The sequence below is a fragment of the Amblyraja radiata genome, chromosome 8, assembly GCF_010909765.2.
Source record: "Amblyraja radiata isolate CabotCenter1 chromosome 8, sAmbRad1.1.pri, whole genome shotgun sequence".
Classification (NCBI taxonomy): domain Eukaryota; kingdom Metazoa; phylum Chordata; class Chondrichthyes; order Rajiformes; family Rajidae; genus Amblyraja; species Amblyraja radiata.
This window is the reverse complement of record NC_045963.1, coordinates 33,924,242-33,949,461: the sequence shown is the minus strand read 5'-3', so window position 1 is coordinate 33,949,461 and position 25,220 is coordinate 33,924,242. Positions and strand designations below refer to the sequence as shown.

Genomic DNA, 25,220 nt, shown 5'->3' with positions numbered 1-25,220 from the left:
AATGGGGTGCAGAAGTGGTACATCTGTCAAGCTGATTGTCAGTATTCCTCATTGTCCCAACATATCATGACAATAACAATGCATTGTAATTGGCTACAGGGGACATATTTGGTATAATGAATATAAACTCGTATCCTAAGCCCACAATGGATATTACTCAAAAGGAAATGGGATACTTCAAAAAGGAATTAATTAGCACATGGAAAATACTGTAACATTCTCAATATATGTTCAACGTACATAAATTATACTTCTTTCTCATTTAGCTGCAGAATCAAACAAATCTTTCAAATGTATGCCTCTGCAATATTATCACACAGCTCGTTGGTGTTTACTCTCTATTTAATCTACACAAGGTATTCACAATGGTCTCTGACTACAACATATCATTCTGGAGCAGTAATATAAACCCAGTTTATAGCCTTCACTGCAAACAAAAGCTGTTTATAAAAGAAACAGGATCGGTATCATGCATCTTGCTTCAATTATAATGCTAAACTGTAAAAATAACAAAGGCAATAAAACATACGAATACTTAAAAAATGATTCCGCTTTCTCAAATGCTTTATTTGGATTAAAGTCTTCCTTATTACTTAAGTAATTGAATATCTTCATTTCTCTCAGAAACTTAATTCAAACAATTTTAAACATTAGATTTTTACACTTTGAATGTGAAATTGGAATGTAGTCTTTCATATGCTGATTTGATTCCATTTCAATAGGCATCAAATCAGTGTTTGACAATAGCCCTCTAAACTTATCTTATCCATATGTACACAAAAGGAAATGGAAATAAGGAAATAAGTACTCATTTTTGAGTACTGTTGGGGGGGGAGGGGGGGGGGGGAGGGGGGGGGGGGGGGGGGGGGGGGAGGGGAGGGGGGACAGCCTACCTGGGGGTAGCGACAGCGGCCGGGCTTCCGGCACAGAGACAGGCCTTGTTGCTCAGAAGCGTAGGGAAAAGAAGAGGAGGGCAATAGTAATAGGGGACTCTATAGTTAGGGGGGCAGATAGGCAATTCTGTGGACGCAGTCAGGAGACACAGGAGACTAAGTTGACACAGTGGCATGACTGATAGAGCTGGTGCCTCACAGCCCCAGGATCGATTCCGACCTCAGGTACTTCTACCTGTGACCACATAGGTGCTCAGATTTTCTCAACATTTACAAGCACAAGTGGGGTTTGTAGGTTAATTGGCTGTAAATTGCCCCTGATGTGTAGGGAGTTGATGAGATAGTGAGATGGCATAGAATGAGTGTGAGTGGGTGATTGATGGTTGGCGTGGACTCAGTGGACCAAAGGGCCGGTTGCCATGCTGTATCTACAAACTCTAAAGATTCAGAGCATATCAAAGGTTGAGCATTCTCATGCAAATGTTTTCATTTCTGACAATTCAAAAACTTTTCAGACTACAGCTGGTCTTCAGGGACGAAACTGGAAAGTGCCAGTAAAAGAATCACAAATCCCGATTCATGCTCCATGAAGCCACTGCCACTCCCTTGCAGCAACAGTTCAGTAATTCTGATGAATTGTTGGAAAATGGGTTGCTGTTATGTAGCAATATCTCCCAAAATTTTGAGTACACCAAAACCCCAGACAATATTTTACAGCAGTAAATTGAACATATAGGCCAAAGGTCTAGGTTTCCAGTGCAAGAACCCGAGGTGGCTTGTAAGCAAAGCAAGCAGAAATCTTGAACATCAAATTGTTAGGTCTGCACGTGTAAAAACTAGGCCAATCATCACCATGGAAATTGGCTCAGAGTAAGGTTTGGACTTTGCAGTGTTACTTACTGTCTTACGTAGGCGTTCTTGCAGTTTTGGCAATGACCGAGTATCTAATTATCCATGACATTTAATCTTCATCTGTCGGCCTCTCCACCGGTCTTCAAACTCATGTTCAAAAGTTAGAGCAAGAAGTAAACCATCGAGTCCACTCGACCATTCAACCATGACTGATCTATCTTTCCCTCTCAACCCCGTTCTCTTGCCTTCTCCTCATAACTCTTGGCACCCTTACTAATCAAGAATCTGTCAATCTCCGCCTTAGAAATACCCAATGGCGTGGCCTCCGCAGTCATCAGTGGCAATGAATTTCACAGATTCACCGCCCTCTGACTAAAGACATTTCTCATCTCCTTTCTGAAGGAACATCCTTTTAACCTGAGGCTATGCCCTCTGGTCCCAGACTCTCACACTGGTGGAAACTGATGGAATGGAGACGAGGAACATTTTTTCTCACAGAGAGTTGTGAGTCTGTGGAATTCTCTGCCTCAGAGGGCGGTGGAAGCCGGTTCTCTGGATACTTCCAAGAGAGAGCTAGATAGGGGTCTTGAAGATAGCAGAGTCAGGGGATATGGGGGGGGGGGAAAGGCAGGAACGGGGCACTGTTTGGTGATGATCAGTCATGATCACATTGAATGGCGGTGCTAGCTCGAAGGGCCGAATGACCTTCTCCTGCGCCTATTGTCTATTGTCTAGGTAATTGCCCGGAGCAGTACTTGCCCCCTTTAGGTGGCACCCCGGTTTCTCTCTCCCACACCTGGAGGACACTCATGTCCATTGACTCAGAAAAACAGATCACCCTCCACAGCATGCAGACTGTCATTATCAGAACAGGTGGCTCTGAATATTAAAGATCTCTTCTCCAGGATCTGGAGGGAATACATAGGCTGTTTGAAAAAGTCAAAATAAGGTACTATCGCAATGTTTAGACGGGTACATGGATAGGATAGTTTTTAGAGCGATATGGGCCAAACACAGGCAGATGAGACTAGTGTAGATGGGACATGTCGGTCGGCTTGGGCAAGTTGGCCAAAGGGCCTGTTTCTACACTATATGACTCTACGAAGGGAAAGGGCAAACAAAAAATGCATGCATTCATAAAGAGATTCTAGGAAGAAGGGAAGCAGGATGCGAGGAGGAGGATTTATTGTGAGCTTATTGCTATAATCTGCACTGTGACCAATCAAGCAACACAGGGAAGTCCAAATCCTACCTCGAGCTCACCATTTCCATGGAAGTGATGGCTGAGCTCATTTTTAAACTTACATTGTCAATTCCAGGCTTCTGATCTCGTGGCATCAATTTACTTGTGAGAGTTGGTTGCAGCTGCTACCAATTATGTGATATTTTCCAAAGTACACTGTACCCAAGTGACATGTCTGTAATAGTTGAACAGCAGGCAATGTGTGAAAGCTGTGAGATGTGCATGAAGATGTGGTGCTGCATGTGAATCTTGAGCAGCAGTCATAATTGACAGAGGCTAGTGTTTATCAAGTAATGTGGGTTTGCAAAGTGGAGCCATGGTGAGAGGTTAATAGTGCCATCCCAGAGATGGGATTTAATTGCCATCTCCATAGACCTTGCTTTGTATGCATAGTTCCCGAAAATATTTCGATCACTGACTTACTTCTTCACTTCTGTCATTCAACATGAGTGGGATTTCTACCTGCTGCAATTTAACTACCTGGATGACTTTCTCGATTCTTGAGCACAAAGGACATTTCTCATTCTCATCCACCAAGATCCAGGGCCACAATTCAAAATGCTTTCTATGTGCTACTGCTCCATGTCCTTCAAGCCTTGCATCACAATGAGAACTTTCAGTTTGTGAGGTACAAGCATACCATTAGTCAGTATTAGCCAGTTTTAAAAGATGGTAACCACTTACAAAATTGCACACCGTGGACATGCATAGATGCAATTTAACCAGGTTGGATGCAACAATCATAATAAGGAGATGCAAGTGTGCATTTTGGATATATTCTGTCAGTCAAACAGGTCTGGTTAACCATGCTCATGATTCCAGCATTTATTTCTAATGCTCTTCAATTTCTCATCCATGTTTTTTGAAAATCATTAAGAAAGCTTGCACAGAAGTGGCTCAGTGTTGTCAGGATATGGCAATGTGCCCACAGTTTCCTGACTTTGCTCAAAACTCAAACCATATAGGGGAATGCCGATGGTAAGGAAATAATTTCCCCAATTAAGAAAGCCACAACCAATCAATTCTTCCCATAATGGTACTCTGCACATTGAATGTAACTTTAAAAAATAAGCAGAAGTAAATCCATCTAAATCCATAGCTATGAGGAGATGATAAGCATTAGTTAAAGTTCTAATATGCTGGTGTCCTAAAGCATTATATTATTCCCATGTAAATATTAAAAGTAGAACTGATTCCATAACAAAATACTAGCCACAAAATTGTGTGAAAGCTGCAAGATGCGAGTGCAGATAGGATAGAACAGACACATGCTGGGCAAGAATCATAATAGAAAGAGGCTATTAATAATCAGGTGATAGCAGGGACAAATGTGTGACATTACTGGTGAAGACTAATGAATCTACTTTTAAATATTTTTATTTGCAGGTTTACATTACCACAATTTTTATTAATTTGCACAATAGTGTAAAATCAGCAATGTGAATTGGGAAATACACTTTGAGACTTAGACAAACATCTTAAGTCCACTTCCTCTGAGGAGTTTCCATTCACTTAGACTTCACTCGACGTTGCATTCAATTATGAAATTTCCTGGATGTTTCAATGGCAAGCCGAGATCAACAGAATGGCAAAATGACTGCAGTTTACTCACTGTACATCCCACCTCTGTTCTCATTGATAGAATAGAATTGTTATTTAATGTAGAAACAGTTATCCAATTGTACAATCTACCACATGCTGGCATCAATACTGCTGTAAGCAAAATATCAGTATTCATATTTCTATATGCATTAGTAAAATAAGCTCCTTTCTCAATATTAAAGTGAATGAATGGCCAGCCATCAGTGCTTTATAATGGGCTTCTTAATGCGGGTGTGGAACTTGGCATGGAGTAGGGAGAGCTTAAGCAATACTCCTGCCAGTTTGTCCAATTGACTAAGCTAATCCTCACCATTGAAATTTGCAACAAGCATTTTTTTTTAAAAGATGCGTTTGCTTTTGCAAGACAGTTGCATGAACATAATGAATGGCGGTGCAGGCTCGAAGGGCCGAATGGCCTACTCCTGCACCTATTTTCTATGTTTCTATTTTGTACATCTCGCCTGGGAATAAATTGATGACAACTTCAAAAGTAACTCTCAGTTTCTCATTAACATATGTCACTCTACAGATGAAACCGTGGTGATCAAATAGTCTCCGAAAGTCCCAATATACTTGTGAATTTTTGATCCAACTCAACAAATGATTACTGCAAGTGATCTCTTCTCTGGAGAGCATGTCAACTTCATTTATTGTTTTCATCTTCCAGTGATTGCGGCGTATAGAAATTCTGAAACCACACAAGTGATATCAAAGTACAGGTGCACAACCTTTTATCCGAAGATCCAAATAACGAAAACCTCCGAATAGCGGACATTTTTTCGGTCCTTGAAGAAAGGTCCTTGAAAACGTTCACCGAGGGCGGCCCGCAGAGGTGACAGCGGAACCTCCGGTCGGTCCTCCAACAAAGGGGAACTAAATCCCCATTCATAAAAGAGAAGGTGAGAGTATATTGGGTGAGTGTATATTGCGCGGGAGGGTAGGAATCATTGTAAATCATTGCTTAAATGTTAGTCAGTTAGTTTGGTGGGCTTTTGGGGGGAACTTTAATTCTTAGTCCCCTACCTGGTCGGAGAAGCGGGGAGCGGGCAATGCCTTACCGGGTCGCCGTGCAGTAAGCTCTGGACCGCTGTGCCGCGGCTCCCAACATCGTGGAGCTGGGGCTGTGGCCGGCTGCGCTGGATTTGGATTTGTAGCGCCGCGCAGCCAGGGGTAGAGTTCGCCGTGGTCGGAGCTACAACCGGCGCCGCCCGTGGCCGGACCACGGCAGCTCCACGATGTTGGGAGTCGGCGGCCCACAGCCGTCCGGGCTGCGGTGGTCCAGCCACGGGCGGCGCCGGTTGTAGCTCCGACCACGGCGAACTCTACCCCTGGCTGCGCGGCGCTACAAATCCAAATCCAGCGCGACCAGACACCCGCAGCCCCAGCTCTGTGATGTGGGAGCCGCGGCACAGTACTGCACGGCGACCCGGAAAGGCATTGCCCGCTCCCCGCCTCTCTGACCAGGCAGGGGACTAAGAATTAAAGTCCCCCCCTTCACCCCCACCACATAAAATCCCTCCAAACTAACTGACTAACATTTAAGCAATGATTTACAATGATTCCCCGGTCTCCGGGGAGGAGGCAGCCGCTCCAGTCTTTCCAAGCCGCCAGCGCTACCTACCTAATCTACGCTAAAAATCTTCCATTCCGAAACCCGAAAATGTCCGATATCCGAAATGTGTCTGGTCCCAAGGCTTTCGGATAAAAGGTTGTGCACCTGTACTGCAAAACAGGCTTTCAAGAATAAATGAAAATAATCTCGGCAAAATGAAGCTAAGACTCTTCATGAAGGATATCCCACATAAATTACTTCCTTTACAATAATTTGATAGGAATTATCTGGGCTAAAATTAGATGTCAAATGGAACCATTTCTTCCAAATCAAAGGAAATAAACATGCGCTTCAGTGGTGCGGTGACATCCACCATCATGAATTGCTTTGAGAAGACAGTCAGGGCACACTTTAAATCTAATCATAATAGATTTAGCCAATTATTAGCCAAGTGTGTTTTGCAACATACGAGGAATTTGATTTGCCATAGTCATGCCAATAAAGAGCAACAAGACACCCAAATACATTGTAACATGAACATCTACCACAGCAACTCCCTCTCCCCCCCCCCCCGATTCCCCCCATCTAGACTCCTAGACAACCATTGCAGTTCATCTGACACTGCAACAGGTCCATGGCAGAAGCCATCTACCTTGCCCTTCACTCATCATTGGAACGTCTGGACAATGAGGACACCTGCTTCAGGCAGCCACTTATAGATTATAGCTCATCCTTCAACTCCACAATCCCAATCAAACTCATCTCCAAACTCCTGGATATATGAATCAACACCCCACCCCCCTCCACCACCACAACAACCTCAACTTTCTGACCTGCAGATTACAATCAGTGAGGATAGGCAACAAAACATGCTGCATGATAATCCTCAACTCAGGTGCCCAGTAAGAATGCATTCTCAGTCCCTTGCTGTACTTCCTATTCACTCACGACTGTGGCCAAATTATGTTCTAACTTTATTCATAAGTTTACAGATGTTACCGCCATAGTGGGCTGGATCTTGAGCAATATTAAGACAGAATACAGGAAGGAGATAAGAGAATCATCAAGACAGCAAATTCCCCCTCAAAAGTCAACAAGATGAAAGTGCTAGTTATTGACTCCAGCAAATGATGTGGTGTACACAGCTCAATCAGCATCAATGGTCCGTCCTGCAGTGGAGATCGTCAAGAGCTTCAGTTTCTAGGCGTAAATATCACCAACAATTTGTCCAGGAGCAACCACATTGAACCTACAGACAAGAAACCACACCTTCTCTCCAGAGATGCTGCCTGTCCCGCTGAGTTACTCCAGCAGTTTGTGTGTACCTTCCATTTAAACCAGCATCTGCAGTTCTTTCCTACACAAACCACATCAACACCTCTACTTCCTAAGAAGTCAAAGGAAGTCCAGCATGTCTCCAATGCCTCTTACCAAGTCCTACAAATGTACGTGGAAAGCATCCTATCGAGATGCATCATGACTTGGTTTGGCAATTACTTTAGTTTAGAGATACAGCGCGGAAACAGGCCCTTCGGCTCACCATGTCCGCTCCGACAAGCAATCCCCGCACATTAATACTATCCTACACACACTGGGGACAATTTACTCATACACCAAGCCAATTAACCTACATACCTGTACGTCTTTGGAGTGTGGAAGGACACCGAAGATCTCGGAGAAAACCCACATGGCCACAGGGAGAACGTACAAACTCTGTACAGACAGCACCCGTAGTCGGGATCGAACCCAGGTCCGGCGCTGCAAGCGCTGTAAGGCAACAACTTTACCGCCGCGCCACCATGACTGCCACTCTGCCCAAGATAGTAGGAAATTGCAGAGTTGTAATAACCCATTCCATCACATTAAAAACCTACCCCCAATGAGTTATTCCAGCACTTTGGGCAAACCAACATCTGCAATCCCTTGTATCTGCACAATCAATGACTATTGTCACCCCGTCTCTCCCATCAGGCAGAAGATGCAAATGTACCACCAGATTAAGAAACAGCATCTTTCTCACTATAATCACACTATTGAATGTCCTCCCAAATCTCCCAACCTATCACATTGCAGAGCTTGCACTTTTTTTTTTTTTTGCACTTCCTCTGTAACTGTAATCCTATAACATTGTGGCACTATATTCTGCACTCTGATTTTATTCTCTTTGCACTACCTGTGATGCTAGAGTATGGCTAAATTGTTCTCTTGCATAGCATGATTTGACTGCATAGCATGCAAACAAAGTTGCTCAAAGTATCCTGGTGCGTGACAATAATAAACCAAAATCAATACCAATGATTTTTGAGCTCTGGTTGACCAAGTAGCCAAAGGCAGTGAAAAGTGCTGAAAATCTGAACTATGCATTGGGTGGACTTGGAACTTAGCAGAAGACCACTAATGAATATATTGGAATAATCTATTAAAAAGGGCCACACTTAAACATGCAATATAGATGCTGAGGAAAACAATCAGTGGCCACATGTTTGGAAGAGACAAGAGATATTTAACTTGCATTGCATGAAAATTCCCAGGTCAGGTAGAGGGACCCCAGACATTTATCCAGAAATGTTGAACATACCTCACAGTTATTTAAATTTGCATCTCCATTCTGATCAGTTATTTGTGTTGACTTTTTAAGTAATACTTAAAAAAAAAAAAAATGTACTACATTTCAAACAAGACTCATGCCAAAAAGAACAGGTATCTCATCGACCAGGTCACTGGTCTGCAACAACACCTTTATGTCTTTGTCTGCTGCTGCCTGTCCTGATGAAATATTTCTTTGTTTTTCCTGTTTTGTTTCAGATTTTCAGCATCAGAGTTTTGTTTATTTAGTAATACAAGTCCAAAATTAAGCTTTTTTTTAAAATTTGATTAAGTGGAACAAGCTTAATAGCTGCTGAATTCTGAGCAGCTACTGCATTTTTACTTTCAAATGATCTTCTAATCTTAAAGAGGTCATCAACACAACAAAGCACAACTGAACGAGCAATTTCAGAGATGACTTGCTCAACATCTGACATTTTCTATTTATGCACTTTTGAGCTTGGGTAACAAAAAAATAATTATATGACCATCATGTGGAAATCTTAAAATAACCACACAAAAGATCAATCGTACTTTTTCTCGGCACTAAATAATGGACGTATGGAAATCTTAACTTATAAATTGCAAAATGATTTAGAATGCTAATTATGTAATCTTTTTGTAAATATTACATATGCTTAATAAGAGTTCGTCCAAAGTATACAAGCATTTCTTGTGCTACAAAAACTCTCAAAAGAACATTTCTTTATTTTCTGAAAAGGGCACTCAGGACAAATATCTGCACTTGATTGGACATCAGGCCTAAATAACTAACAACTAAAATTGGACTTAACAATCAACAAACCACCGGTCTGTGTAGATTCCAAAAGTAGCTGAAGATCAGGATACATATAAACCCCAATAATATGTCTTGTCATATCAGCAATAAAAATATTAGTGTCATTGACAGCTGTTCTTAGAAAGGTCCTTATGGAGGACCAAGAGTGATGCATCCAAAATGGTGCAATAGGAAGGAATATTATACATTTTAGTACTCAGGGCTAATTCCATCAATGGCAGGAGGACTCGAGATTGTGGTCTTTCCACGTTGAGTTTTTACGGTGTTTGCACTAAGCTTTAGTGTACCCACAGCAAGTGATCATGCACATTGCAGTTATGCCTGTCACCAGCATTCAGTGTAGACAGCTCCTTCCATTGAAAGGCCAACAGATTTCAGGCAGGCCAAATCACAACCTTCATCTAGTTATTCATCTTCCACCCTCAATAATTATTTTGCCTCTGTATGCATCCCTGGGAACAGCCTGCAATGCTCAGAGGTCATGAGTATGTAACTGCTTGTGAACAATATTTATAAAGACCAAGCAACCTTTTCTAGACATCCTTGACAATCACACATTGCAGAAGATGAATGAATGCTATCACCTCAAGGGCAATGGGTCGTAATAAGTTGTATGAAGGATCTGATGAAGAAAGCCTGCCTCATCACCAGCCAACAGAGGTCTTGCTGTCTATGTGAGGCATCTGGTACTAGGCCACTCGACCGAATTACATGGACAGCCTGCTCATGAAACCATCTGAAACAATCTACTGTCACAATCTTGGCAAGGCCTTGAGGACAATCCATGTAGAGCACTGAACCTACACTTCCAAAAAGCTGTTGATAAGAATCACCAGTGTGAACCATGTGGAAGCACATCTCAGTCTAGTACTCAGAGCAGCCTTGAGATTAGATGGTCATGTTGGAGGAATCATCAAGGCTTGCTGGCTCTTTAGGTCTTGAAACTCTGATTCACATCAACCCTATTGAATGCAGAGGGTGCCACAAATAACTGCCGCATGGACGATAATCTGTTTTAGTCCCCGATCCTCAAATTGTATTTTTCAGTTTGTAGCTTTTATTTTTGTTTAGAAATAAATAGCAAGCATGTAATAAACATACTGGAGGCTTTTAATTCACAAAGTTATTGGTGTCATTTAAATGTCGGAAAATGATCGTGAAAATAATTATCTTTTGTTAATTTGCACATTTATCTAAAACACAAAATGCTGGAGGAACTCAGCGGGCCAAGCAGCATCTGTGGAAAGAAATGGACAGACGGCGTTTCGGGCCAGGACTCTTCTTCAGCCACACTGAAAAAGGGTCTTAACCCCAAAATGACTCTTAAGCATTTCCCTCCACAGATGCTGCCTGGGATGCCAAGTTCCTCCAGTGGTTTATTTTTTGCTCAAGATTTCACCACCTGCAGTCTCTTGTGAATCCAATTTGCATATTACATTTCCTGAACACATGACAAATTCTCACAGAATTTGAGTTTTTAAAAAAATATCTATTGAAATTTCACAAATGATGCAAGCTCTTGATGGGTTGTGAATTATTTCTGCACTCCAATGAGTTAGATCTCTTTAAAAAATTTTGTTTAATTTTACTTTATTTGCCAGCAGCAGCATAAATTCAGAAAAGTAAATGTTTGTCTTGTAAACATGAAACAATTGCAAGCAGAGTAATCTTCTATCCATTTCAATAGCTACAAATTGCTCAATTGCATCAACGTTGTTTGCCCGATACATTTTCTGTTAGCACCACAGACACAAAATCAGAGGAATGACATAGCATTCATGAAAAGCTTCATGTGGCTACTGTGTGTGCAATAATGTCAATGCAAATCCAAATGAGAGAGAAATTGTTAACCTAAAAGAACATCACAGATGAGGTTGAATCAACCTCCTGATTTTCATTCATCAGATTTTATTTTCTACTCAAGATGAATAATCCAATCTTACCAGCATCCCGGTATGTCAGGTTACTGTTGCAGTTTTTAAGACTGCGGCTACATGGATCAGTCAGGTTAGGGCTGCTGTTCGTAACATGCTTATGGTCTTTGCACGGTTGCTAAGGGAACAGAAGCTGTTTAACACCATTTCCTTGAACAAAGATGAAAGAGAAACAGCTGCTTTCAGTTTTAAAATTCAGCACATTTTGAAACGCCTGTATACAAACAAGTTATGTTAAAATTGTGTAGTTACCTTAAAATTCTGATAAATTTATGACAATTTTTCATTTGCATCTCTTCAAGATACACAATTTATTTGAGTATCAATGTAATTACTTCACAAATGGGACTTTGGAGTTGATGTGACAGCAAAGAATGGTAGAACCTGGGGTTTTCCATTCTTTTCTTTTCCCAGGAAATGTGTGGCTGACAATGAGGAAAATTACACTGAAAAGACACGAGGGTTCAATTTATTGAGGAGAAGGAAGATCAGAAACCTGGAGAATTTCCTCAATGCAATACAGACCATTCTGAAATGAATGGAAGATGTTGGGATGAAGGAGCGTGAAATGCGAAGTTAGAGAGGGAAAGAAAAGTAAACCTTTAAAATGGAATCAAATGATTATACACGTCTCCCTCAGCAAAGATTGGTGCATAAATGAAATAATAAGGATTAAAGCTGCACAATGAGCAACACAGATCAATGTATGAGATACAAGGAACTGCAGATGCTGGTTTATTTTAAAAAAAAACACAAAGTGCTGGAGTAACTCAGTGGGTCAGGCAATATTCCTAGAGAACATGGATTAGTATTTGGATATGATAGGTTGCCATATCACCTCTGCCTTGGGTTTTGAAAAGACAAGAAAATCAGTGGTATCTATTTCCGTTTAAGTAGGTCACACATGAACAGTAGGGATAATCTCCCCCCACTCCTTTTCAATATTCACATCCGGAAAATAATAATAATGTGTACTAGCAACATATTAAATGGGTGAAAGCAATAATAGTTAAGTTTAATTATTGAGAAATGAAATAGGTTTTTACAGGTCATGGAAAGGCTATAATACTTTTTTGTTATATCAGATGCAAAATTGATTGCAATATTTCCCAAGTTAATCTTCAAAATATCTTGCACCAAATGGGAATCGTGACAGGTACTAAAGACAAACTTTTCTCCCATGCTGTATTGTGAATGTAACATCAGGTAACCAAATGGGATAAATGGAATAGTTTGTGCTTACCCATCAGATCCCCAATTGCAAAGACTGACCAATTATTTTTTAGAAAGTAGTTGCTACCTTTCAGCCATTTTGATTAAATGAACACTGGCTTCATGCAAAAGAAGCTGGATGAGAAACAGAAAACAGTACAGAGCTGAACGGCGTTAGTGAGAATTTCTATTGATTGATTGATTGATTAAAATATACAGCATGGAAACAGGCTCTTCAGTCCACAGTGTCCACACCAACCATCAATCATCCATTCGCTCTAGTTCTTTGTCATCCCACTTTTGCACCACTCCCTACACACTAGGGACAAGTTACAGAGGCCAATTAACCTACAAACCTGCACGTCTTTGGATGTGGGTGGAAACTGGAGCACCCAGAGGAAACATGATCACAGGGGGAATATGCAAACGCCACACAGACAGCAACTGAGGTGAGGATCGAATCAGCCTCTGGAGCTGTGAGACAGCAGCTCTGCCAGCTGTGCCACGGTGTAGTGCACTGATCCAATTGTTTGATTAGGAACTGTGGATGAATGAGATAAGAGGACAACAGATTTGTTCTTGTGCACGTTGCAATATTACAACATGGAGAGTACAACTGATATATTATAAATACGTGGCATGGGATGAATTAAAGAAAGCAACATTATCTAAACTTGAGAATTGAGAGACTTCAGATTGTGGAATCTTGAGCAAAACACAGACTACTGGAGGAACTCTGTGGTCAGGCAGCATCTGTGAAGGGAATGGACAAGCAATATTTCATTCTGGCACCCTTCTTCAGGCTGATTCAGGGCCCCAAGCCAAAACGGCGCCTGTCTATTCCCTCCCAGATGCTGCGTGACCCACTGAGTTCCTCCTGTAGTCTGTTTTTACCTCAATCTCAATTTAAATTGGGACTTACAATTAAGTCAGGAATGCCCATGTAAGTTCAGACAATTCACAAGAGATAACATTATAAAAGTGTAATTTCTGGTTAATAATGCAAATATGCATGTCCCTATTTCCTTGCTTGTTGAGAGGTGTTTTCTCTGGTTATGAAGCCACTGGTAAAGGGACACAAACATTCGGCACCACAGCTCATAATATTAAATCATCCATGTCACCAGAAATCTAGTGATGAGATAGATGTCGAAATTCTAAAATAACTCTGTATCCATCTGGTAACTTCAGTAAATAAGAAAATGAAGTGGGAATAACTCAATAATTCATGGGAATTAGATGAATTAACATTCATTAGACACTGTAAGAATTCTAAAACTCCCAGGTCGATTAATGTACTCTTTCTTTTTCCCCCCATCTCCCATGACATTTCGCAAATAGAGAAAGATACTAAATTACCATCTTGCCAAAAAGCTACATTTGCTAATGTGCATTTGAACGTGGAGAGGCAATTTCCTGCTCAATTATTGCATTAAATGACTTAAAGAGAAACATACTTGGCCAGTAATATTCACTAGGTGTGGTGAGTTGGCCGTGCTGATCTGCAACCTCAGTTCCATTCCACACAGGGGGTGGGCACTGTCTTTCCACATGTTTACTGCTGATGATCAAAGCCAATATTTCTCCAAAGCACATTCCACTCAGCACAACTGTTCCCTATATGAGACAAATATATCTTCCCATTCGAGGTTCCTCATACCCAAGTGAGCTACTGAGAAGAAACAGAGTCTCTCTGAGAAAAAAGGCAATCCAATACCAAATTCCACCCTGACAACGGACCCAACATGCTTTTTATTCTGTTCGAAATAAAGAATTGATTGATTGATTGTTAAAGATCAACCATTGGACTGATGGTAAACCTGCTAACATCTCTTCTCAGCTGCAGGAAATGTGGTTTATCGGTATGGATCTGGAAGAGAATTGTTTAGAACAGGGAAGAGAGTCTACATCCCTCTCATGTTGTCTTGGATCACCAACTACCTGACTGGACAACCACAATATGTCAGGCTACAGAACTGTGTCTCGGACATGGTAGTGAGCAACACAGGGGCCCCACAGGGGACGGTCTTCTCTCCCTTCCTGTTTACCATCTACACCTCAGACTTCAGATATAACTCGTACTCCTGTCTCCGTCAATGGTGTGGATGTGTGGTTTATCAGGGAGTACAAATACCTTGGAGTGAACCTGGACTGTAAACTGGACTGGTCCAGGAATGCTGAGGCCCTGTACAAGGGACAGAGCCAGCTGTACTTTTTGAGAAGGCTCCGCTCCTTCAACATCTGCAGGATGCTGCAGATGTGCTACCAATCGGTGGTAGCCAGTGCCATTTTCTTCCGTGTCATGTGCTGGGACAGCAGGGGAAAGCTGTAGATACCAACAAGATTAACAAGCTCATCGGGAAGGATGATTCTGTTTTGGGGGGCGAAGTTGGATTCATAGGAGGTGGTCTTGGAGGGGAGGGCGCTCCTCAAACTGCAGAGCATCCTGGACAATACAGCTCACTCCCTCCATGACACACTGGTCATCATGAGTAGTACCTTCAGCAACTGATAGTCATCATGAGTAGCACCTTCAGCGTCTGAAGAAGGGTTTCGGCCCGAAACGTTGCCTATTTCCTTCGCTCCATAGGTGCTGCTGCACCCGCTGAGTTTCTCCAGCATTTTTGTGTGCCTTCGATTTTCCAGCATCTGCAGTTCCTTCTTAAACCCTTCAGCAACAGACTGGTTCCACCAAGATGCAATACAGAACACCACAGGAGATCCTTCTTCCCTGCGGCTATAAAACTGTACAACTCCTCCCCCTTCTGTCATGGGTAGACTGACTCCACCCCCCTCCCCAATCTTTGCACATCCCCAATCCTTTCCACTCCTCACTTTAATTTCATGTATTTCATGTTGGCAGATCAATTTCCCTCCTGGGATAAATAAAGTTCTATTGTATCGTATCGTACGAATGAATGGCATTTAAACATGCTGTGCTGCACGTGCTGACAATAACACACAGACAAGTCATGCTCTTGTGGAGTGAAAGATGCTCTATTTGTACAAAACATTGCTTTGATCACAAATAGTCAATTCAGAAATATTCCCACAAGAGAATATAGATCCGGCCATCAATATTTCCAACTATTGCACTGATGTGTGGAAGCAACTCTTTATTTACTATCCCTTATTTGTCTATTTGTTGAACATAAGTAATTTTAAATAGAGATGCCAACAGTAATTAGAAGTAACAACATCAACAAAAGGAACAAAACTAAGCTTTGTTGCAAAAGTGGCTACAGTAACACAATTGTAGCAAAGATATAAACAAACACAAGAAGTTTTTGCCAATGGTATAAATGTTAGTCTACAATGAAACTCGCCATGGAATAAACAACAGACTGGGGAAGATAAATAAAACCCTTACATCTGAACTTTATACAACAGTATTGACAGTTTTTATGATTTGTAATGATACTGACTACAAGTACAGAAAATAGTTGATTGATGAGGATCTGCTCCTTTAAGACAGAAAATATGTTTTGTCAAGGCTAAGAATGTTCTGCATGTTGGGATTGCTTTGTTTGAATCAGATGCAATGAAAAGTGCTTCTGAAGGTTGATTCCTGGGAGAAGGGGTTCGCATATGAAAAAAGACTGAGCAGGTCAGACCCATTCTGATTGGAGATTAGGCAATTGTATTGAAACATTTAAGATTGAGAGAAATAAACAGGGTGGGTGTTGAGAAATTGTTTCTCCTTATCAGAAACAAGGAGGCACAGTTTCAGAGAAGTCACCCATTTATGTCGAAGACAAGGACAGATTTTTTTTCTCTGAAAACATGACTTTAGAATTATTTTGCCAGAGACCCACTGAATAGATTCAAGGTGGATACTGACAGATCGTTGAACTATGATTGAATCAGAAGTTACAGGGTGAGAGCGGAAAAGTGATGTTGAGCCCAAGATTGGATCAGTCATGATCTAGATGATTGCAAAGCTGGGATCAATTGGCCTTAGCATTAATGTTATATTCTTATGGTAGACATATCCTCTGTTATATCTCAAATGAAATGATGAATCATCACTATCCACTAAGCTCCTATGATCAACCTCCACCTTCTTAGCTAATTAGTTGACATGCACTTTAATGGTGTGAAATCATTATATATAATCACTTAATTAAAAAACATTCAGACAGGTACATGGATAGGACAGGTTTAGAGGGATATGAGCCAAGCACAGGCAGATGGGACTGCTGTAGATGGGACATGTTGGTCAGTGTGAATAAGTTGGACAGAAGGGCCTGTTTCCATGCTGAATCTATGTATGAATTCTGTAAATATTCATTAACAAGTGATAGTAAAACTGCACTGCCTATATCATCAAAAGTTTTCTTTAATAGATTAGGCATTGACCAATACTTTGTTAGTAAATTCTGGTGATTTTAAACACAGAACTATTGCCATTTAACTGTTGGAAAATCAAGGACTACCACCTTCAGAGACAAATGCAAAAATCCTGAATTTGTTAATTGGTAGATGGCATCATGTCTGTCATAATAATCTGTGACTGAACTTTCCAGAGATGAGCCTGGCACAAGATCTATAATCCCATAAACGTCGGAGGAATTCGTAAGAAAGTGGAGAAAGAGGTTTTTTTTTTCCATTAAACTGTACTTTGTTCTTAATCATCTAAAATTGATATTTTATTTTGTCAGCTATTATTATTTTAAAAGTCACTAATTTTAATAATTCCATTATGTTAGAAACACAAGCACTTAAATGACATCCTTTCAATGCCAACAGGGAGAAAGAGGCATGGATTTTCTAGTTGACAAAGGCTTTCAGGCCACTTTGATGCTTATGCATTTACATGAACTGATCGAGGTCCTCCCCTAGTCTGGGTTTACTTCTGGAGTATGGGGTACTTCAGCCATCTAGGATAGGCTCTCCTAATCGAGATCAGGTAATTGCAGCAATTCCAAGCAGCTGGCCCATTAAAACAAACAAAAAGTCACACATGACAATGGAATATATTTTCACCCTAAAGACCTGGGCAGGAATCTGATGCACGGAGCCCCAGCCATGTAACTCACTTATAACTCCAGGTTACTCATTGCAAAGGCAGCAAGGATAAAAAGCTAACTTATTATATGTCAACAGTATGTCGTATCCCATTTCCCTCCTCGCCCTTCATTATTTTGCTCAAAAGAACTCATCCAAGATATACTTCACTCTTCTTAGTCATAAACATATCGGGAAAAATAAAAGCTAAAAATTTACAATGTTCTCCCCCACAATCCACTTCAAATGTAAACAATCCTTGCCCCGCAACTGTAATGTAACACAACTTCAGTATTACGGTTTACATCTGTGACAACAGTGAAGAGTGGTTGATAAATATTGACTCCCAGAATTCTACTAATATGCATGTTCCATAGTTACAAGTAAACAAAACATAAAGGGGTAAACTAGCTTTAATTAGATGAATAATCTTGCACAGATCCTACCTTTTTCCTCTAGGAACAGTCTGGGATTGAGATATATGCACTGTGTGTTTCTCATTTTTGTTTCAAAAATCAGTACATGAATAATGTTTAGAGTCAACCTAAAAGAATTGCCTTAATTTCTGGCTAGCATTCTTGATGATATCTCCATTGATTTAAAGCCAACTCAATTTCAACAGAATATCAGAATTCTTGATGGGTTAAATTAAGAATTTGCTGTTTATGGTGATAAATAAAACCAGCGACGTGAGGGAAAATGCAGAACAAGCGACCATAATCTGAAAATTCAGGAGAGAATCTGGAGACACCAGTTGTAGACTCTCGTGAAAGGTTAGGTCAATCGAAGCCTTCAAAACAATATCCCAAGAATTTTTATTAGATAAGCATATCAAAAGATAAGGAACAATTGCGGGTAAAAGGAGTTGAGGTGCAGATCAGCTAGGATCTACAGTAATTCAATGGTAGAAGACATTGAAGATGCTAAACAGTCAACTATTATTTTTATGTTCCTATTACTTATCAGAAGTGAGCTTGGAAATAGAATACCTAGACTGGAAACACCTACTCCTGGTGCAAATCCATCCATTTTAGCGTAGAAGCTATTTTCCCAGGAAAATAAAACTTTGGCAGTATTAATGATTGAAATTATTTCCCCTCTTTCATCTCAATAGAATATTATTAATTTACACTGCTGTCTTAGCTCGGTGACAGTACAAGCCACTGTACTAATCAAAGCTGTCTTCCTTTGCACAAATCTTCACGAGGATGGAGGGGTGCAAAAGGTTTCCTTTGTGCACCGTGTTGTGAAAACATGAACACTTTCTTCAGTAGCCTCTAAATTTTGTTGCACACTATCTACGAGATGTCTTTTCCCTGGGATATATGCAACTGGTTAAAGGGAAGCACTTTTCATTCTTTAGATCTTGCAGTTGCCATGTTATTTAAATCTATAAACACTTGTATTTCCAGCTTAATGATTTCGCTTTATCTGCAGGTATTTGCACCCACATGGAAATTAATACAATCAAATAATAATGGGTGCTATTTCGTCATTATATTAGTGCAAGCAGATATTTTTATGTTAAAGAAGTACATGGTCTGAATGTCAATTGCCCATGCACAGCCAAATGTGATGGTCAAATGCATCCTCCTGTCAAATCTTTACTTCACCCAACCTTGACCTGGTTTGACAACTGTTTATATTTTAAAGTGACAACTAAACAAAAATAAAACAGACTCAAGGCCACTAAAATATCGGAGGCATTTTTAAAAATATAATATTATCTATACCTACTGATATCCTAAGGAGCATGGGGCCAACGCTGTAGTGAACGGATGCAGTGCATTACCATAGAAATAAAACATCAATTCTTTGACTTATCTCAAAATCTATTCTGAATGCATCAGCACAGAATCAATGCATATTTAGCTCCAACCGAAGTATTGTTGAGGATGTGAACTAAATTAGATTAACGTCACTCAAAACATGCACGCGTTCTTAATTTGTTCATGCATGCAATGTCAGACAAATTAAACAGTCAAGGGGACATTTAATCCTTCCTCAAAACTATTCTATGTACAACAGGCACAAATTAGTATTTGCCGCATTACTTATTAGCAGGATACAAGGTCATCATACATGTTCTGTGCCTTCAATAACCCGCAAGTCCCTCAGTGACGGACGTTGTCAAGAGAAGGAAGCAGAGGCGGAGACACTTCATAACATAGACATAACCCTGCATGTCAACCCGTTGTCTTTACCGGGATCGGGCAAAATGTGGTGAGGCATCCTTAGAGTGTTTATGTGTCTATTAATGTTTACATTAACAGCATCTTACCCAGTCTTCGAAGTGCCTGCTGCCATTCTGCAATAGATCCTCGAACTGAATGGTACAGTTAGCCACAAAATCGTCGTAACCGATGGGCGCATCGTGGAAGACGGCCAGCTCGATTTTCCTGCCGTTGCACACGTCGGTAACGAAGTCATCGTTCCAGGCGGGGCTGTTGGTCTTTTGCTTGGTGGCCGTCTGGCCGATCCGAGAGTCGTCAACGTTGACCGCGATGTAAGGGTCGAGCAGGAAAGTCTGGGGCCTGGAACCCACTGCGTGTCTCAGCGACCACGGGGTGGGCTTCAAGTCGACAGCCTCGCTGATCCTGATCTTCAGCAGCCCGTTGAAGACGACCATCGCTCCGCTGTGCGGAGAGGGGGAGGGGGCGGGGAGGGGAGGGGACGGGGAGACGAGCTCGCCCGCCCGCCAGGCGCTGCCGTCCGAATCCGCCGCCGCCTCCCTCCCTCCCTCCCTCCCTGCCCTCCCGCTCTCGATCCGCCGCTGCTTTTCCGCGGGAAGGTGGAGAAAGAGAAAAATAAACTATCCTTGGTATGGAAGGGAGACTGTCGACCCTCCGGCGGCTAGTTTATCTGACGCCGGAGCTGCGGCACAACTTGACCCCGGGAGGGCAAAAAACAACAACAACAAAACTCCGGCCCCTTCAAACTCCTCGCACAAATCCTTGGATGGGATTCAGGGAGGGCGAGGGAAGGTTGGAGGAAGGAGGTGGGGGTGCAAGTGGGCAAAGGAGAGAGAATTGTCTCAAACTTTTTTGTAACCGCCGACAAATTGTCCAGGTTAAAAGGGAATGAATCAATGTTCTTGTGCTGCTCATCTAGCGGTCCGCATACCGACTCTTCCCCCTTTCGGCTCGCCGTGATCTGATCCACACACGGCTGGCTGGCTGCTGGCTGCACTGTGCACAAGCGGGTTACATGCAGGAAATCGACTTTTTGGGGGGTTTGTATCCAAACAAACTGGAGGGTTTTTGTTATACAACTATAATTACACCGAGTGATGAGGAGGGGGCATAGAGCAATATGATTATCACCACTACCTGCTTTCTTTTTTGTTGTTTTTGGTTGCTGACTGCTGTTGGCAACTCGCGGGGCCAAGCTGCTGAGACTGTTGTTGGTGGCTGCGGTGATTTCCTACTCCCTCTCTCTCTCGCTTTCCCTCCTACTCTGTTAGCCTTGATGCAGGAAATGCGCAAAAGACGTCAGAAAGTCTTCCCATGCTCAACAGAGTGCTGTAGGCACAGTCCAGCTATTAAACATCGCCAAGGAATCGTGTCTTCCAACTCAACGATATTCTCAAACTAACATCATTGTACGGACCCTCGATTTGATCGTGATATTTTTCCTTGTCACGGGTTAGCGGTGCGTTTTCAGACCATCGTTGTGCAAAGACAGATTTCAGTGAATGAACGCGGGTTGTACGCTCAATATATACGTTGTGCAAGTGATGGTAATCACCTAGATTTACACCCATTGACGTGGTTAATGAGTAGGATCAAGTTCCGTGCAATTACTTAATACTTTCACCAGGCTACTGTCACAAGAAATACTTCCAGTCGATATGATTTTGAGAACACGGAAGAAATATGTTTAGCTTTTGGATTCCGAAATACAATTTCAACTGTCTGAAGAAGGGTTTCGCCCGAAACGTTGCCCATTTCTTTCGCTCCATAGATGCTGCCTCGCCCGCTGAGTTTCTTCAGCATTCTACATACCATTTCAACTTCCCGGATAGGACACGTACATGGTCCATTTCATTTATAACATCTGCATTAAACACAGTTGTAATATCTCATATTCACAGTAACAGTGGGTTTCTTAAAGTGACTTGCTAAAGTAAAACAAAACATTATATTCCTGATTTTGTTTTAAGTGTTGGAGCCGGCATGTTTATTGCATTCCTCGAACTGGACAGATATTTTGTGGGTACACAAAATTGCTGGGGAAACTCAGCGGGTGCAGCAGCATCTATGGAGCGAAGGAAATAGGCGACGTTTCGGGCCGAAACCCTTCTTTGTGCACGTTTTGTGGGATTTCCCATCCTCATGGCAGGAAGGAAGTCAGCTCAAACGGTTGGAAATGCAGCTGATTCACAAACTCCGGTATTCCGATCTCTAATTGTGAAAGTTTAATAGCCATATGTTTCAAAAGTTGTACACTTAAAATACATTTTATACTGCACATACTAAATTGGCCAATCCCAGATATAGTAAAGTATACATATTTAACTTTAATTCATAATGATATTGTTGTTTTATTTCTATCTTATATTGCCACCGCCGCCACGATTCAGCAACCAATCAGGACTGTGTTCAAACGTTAAGGGGCTGTCCCACTTGGGCGATTTAAATGGCGAGTTTAGAAGAGTTTGCAAAAATGACATGTTGAAGACCTCCTTCGACTATGTAGAAGACCTCATTCGACTATGTTGAAGACCAGCTTCGACTAGCTACAACTAACTTCGGGAAAATTGGACACCGAATAGCGGGGAGTGAAGACGATCTCCTTCGACCTCCCTTCGACCTCCCTTCGACCTCCCTTTGACTATGATGAAGACTATCTATGACTACCTTTGACTACCTTCGACTACCCTCGATTACCTATGAGTAACATGCCGACCTACTGCGACCTACTACGACTAAACCTATGAGTAAAAAAAAGATTGTTTTTCCCCATGGCAACCTTTTTTTGCTCCCGGGCATTTTTTAACATATTGAAAAAAACGCCGCAACCTAGCTGAGGCCTCGAGTACGCGGAGACCACTTTCGAGCATGAAGGAGAGTTACGCAGACCTCCTACAACCTCGTGTCGACCATGCTGCGAGTATGAGTCGAGGGCAAACTCGCCAGAACTCGCGGATTAGGTTGCCCAAGTGGGACAGGCCCTTTACTGCTATGACTGCTTTGTAAATGATGGCTATGCACACTACATTCGCGTCGACTCGTATCGCTACACTTTTTTTCCTCCTCGTGAAGGGACACGTTTTGTTTTACAAAACGTATTTTCACCTATACTATGCCTGAATTCAGGAAGTCATTGTGTGGGGAATTGCAAGAAAAATAACTTTCTCTTTCACAGTTCTTCGCACCGCTCATTGATAATTTTAAGCCACCCTGTCTCACGTATATACAAGGAACTGAAGTTGTTGGTTTATGCAACAAAAAACACGTGCTGGAGTACCGCAGCGGGTCAAGCAGCATCTCTGGAGAACATAGGTGATATTTCGGGACGGGCCTCTTCTTCAGATGTGTGTTTACAGTACACGGTGAAATAATTAGGTCTAGATCAGGGGTGGGGAACCTGCGGCCTTAAGGCCGCATGCGACCTTCTAGGCCATTAAGTGCGGCCTTTTGAATGTAGCCAAATTTTGTAGAACAAATCCTTTTATTTTTATTGATATGTTTTTGTTCGTCTTTTATTATTTTTATTTTAATCTTAAAATGAACGAAAATACCAAAGAGTAAATGAAGATGCAACAAAATAATCCTCCCCGACTGATGGCCACAATTAAAACATTAGTAAGCCATGAGGGCTACTTTTACACCAGTTATGCTCATGATTTAGTTCTAATGCGACTCTAGAATGTACGTTAACCTCCCTCCACCTCCTGAGGCTGGGTGACGAGAGGGAAAATGTCGGGGAGAGTCAGCTGGCCGTCCAGTATTCCGTATTATCAACTTGATAGCGGTGCATGTGGCTTTCCGTTTGAAGTTGAATTTGAGAATAGTTAAACCGTATTTGTTCGACTATTTTTTAAAATTCTGTCTGATTAACAGCTCATCATGTCAAAGAAAACCAAGAGAACACTGAGGGAAGAAAAAATAGTTTTTAATGAGGATTGGGGATGGGAACTGCAATATTACCTTGTTTCTGCTAAAGATAAGATGATTTGCTTGCTTTATGATACTGCAATATCAACATTGGAGAAATTCAATGCTCATCTGCATTATGCCACTCATAAGGACCACAAATATTTCAAATTAGAGAGTGAGGCACGAAAGGTTGCATTGCAGAAATTAAAAGATGAAAAGCAAAGGCAAAGGCAGTTATTTCAAGCAGTGGTGACCCGGAACTAATGCTACTGAAGCAACTTATAAAGTAGCTTATATACTCGGGGGGAAAAGGCAAGCCATTTAGCGATGTAGAAATCGTAAAAGAATGCATTGTCGAAGTTGTAGGATGCTTAGACCCCGATAAGGTTTCAAAGTGCAAACAATTGCCTCTTTCAAGGAGATTCAAGGCAGCATGAATTAGCCCTCAACGTAACAGAACAACTTCACGCAATACTCCAAAAAGAAAATATATATTAATCAATTGCTTTGGATGAATCAACTGATATTACTGGCTTGGCGCAGGTTTTATACTTAATTCGGGCCATAACAGAAGATTTTCTTTGCTACAAAGAGTTACTCGCTTTGGGCACTCTTATGGGTAGAACACGAGGAATAGATTTCTTCACCAACTTTCAAGATAAATGTCGTGAAGTTGGACTGGATTTGGTTAATTTAGTGAGTGTATTTACAGACGGTGCACCTTCCATGACAGGAAAACATGAAGGATTTATTGCACAGATAAAAAAGGTATTATCAGATCCAGATGATTTCATTTCATTGTATCTTACATCAGCAAATTCTCTGTGCTAATTCTACTATTTAAGTGACTTTAAGTGACACTTTGCAACAAGTTACAAGTACAGGTATTGTTAACTATATTCGTGCAAATGCAACACGGCATCGTCAGTTTCATAATATGCTAAAGTTAAACGATGAGGCATTCAATGTGGATTTGCCATATCATTGTAAAGTGTGTTGGCTATCACAGGGACAGGTGTTAGCAATTTTTTTTAATCTTTGCTAGAACAGATAGTTAAATTTCATGAAGAACAGAATCAGCAATGTGAATTATTGAAAGAAGATTTCTATAGAAATACTGCATTTCTGTGTGATATCATGCAAGGCAAAATGACTTGAATGTTTCTTTGCAAGGTAAAACTAAGTCTATATATGATATGTGGCAAAAAAAATCCAAGCATTTCGAAAAAAGCTATCTTTTTTCAAAGGTCGTGAATATCTTTTTTCAAAACTCTTCTTCAAAATGAAATTTCGGATGAACATTTTCCCCAGTTAGCAAAGGTCATTGATGAGCAGGAGGATTCATGCAAATCATTTGAAGAATATGCAGCTGTTATAGATTTATTAATTAAAGAATACAATGAAATGTTCACTGACTTTGAGAATCATGACATCACGCT

At 41.3% G+C, this 25,220-nt stretch overlaps 1 protein-coding gene across 1 annotated transcript in view; it reads right to left on the bottom strand.

The window, feature by feature from the left end:
• The window catches only part of prkce (protein kinase C epsilon), a 443,521-nt gene extending 422,215 nt beyond the window's left edge, over positions 1–21,306 (bottom strand). Inside the window, exon 1 of the mRNA XM_033025532.1 lies at positions 19,962–21,306. Coding sequence (XP_032881423.1) covers positions 19,962–20,309 — 348 coding nt within the window. The 5' untranslated portion in view covers positions 20,310–21,306. The remainder of the gene's footprint in view (positions 1–19,961) is intronic.
• Positions 21,307–25,220: the final 3,914 nt, after the last annotated feature.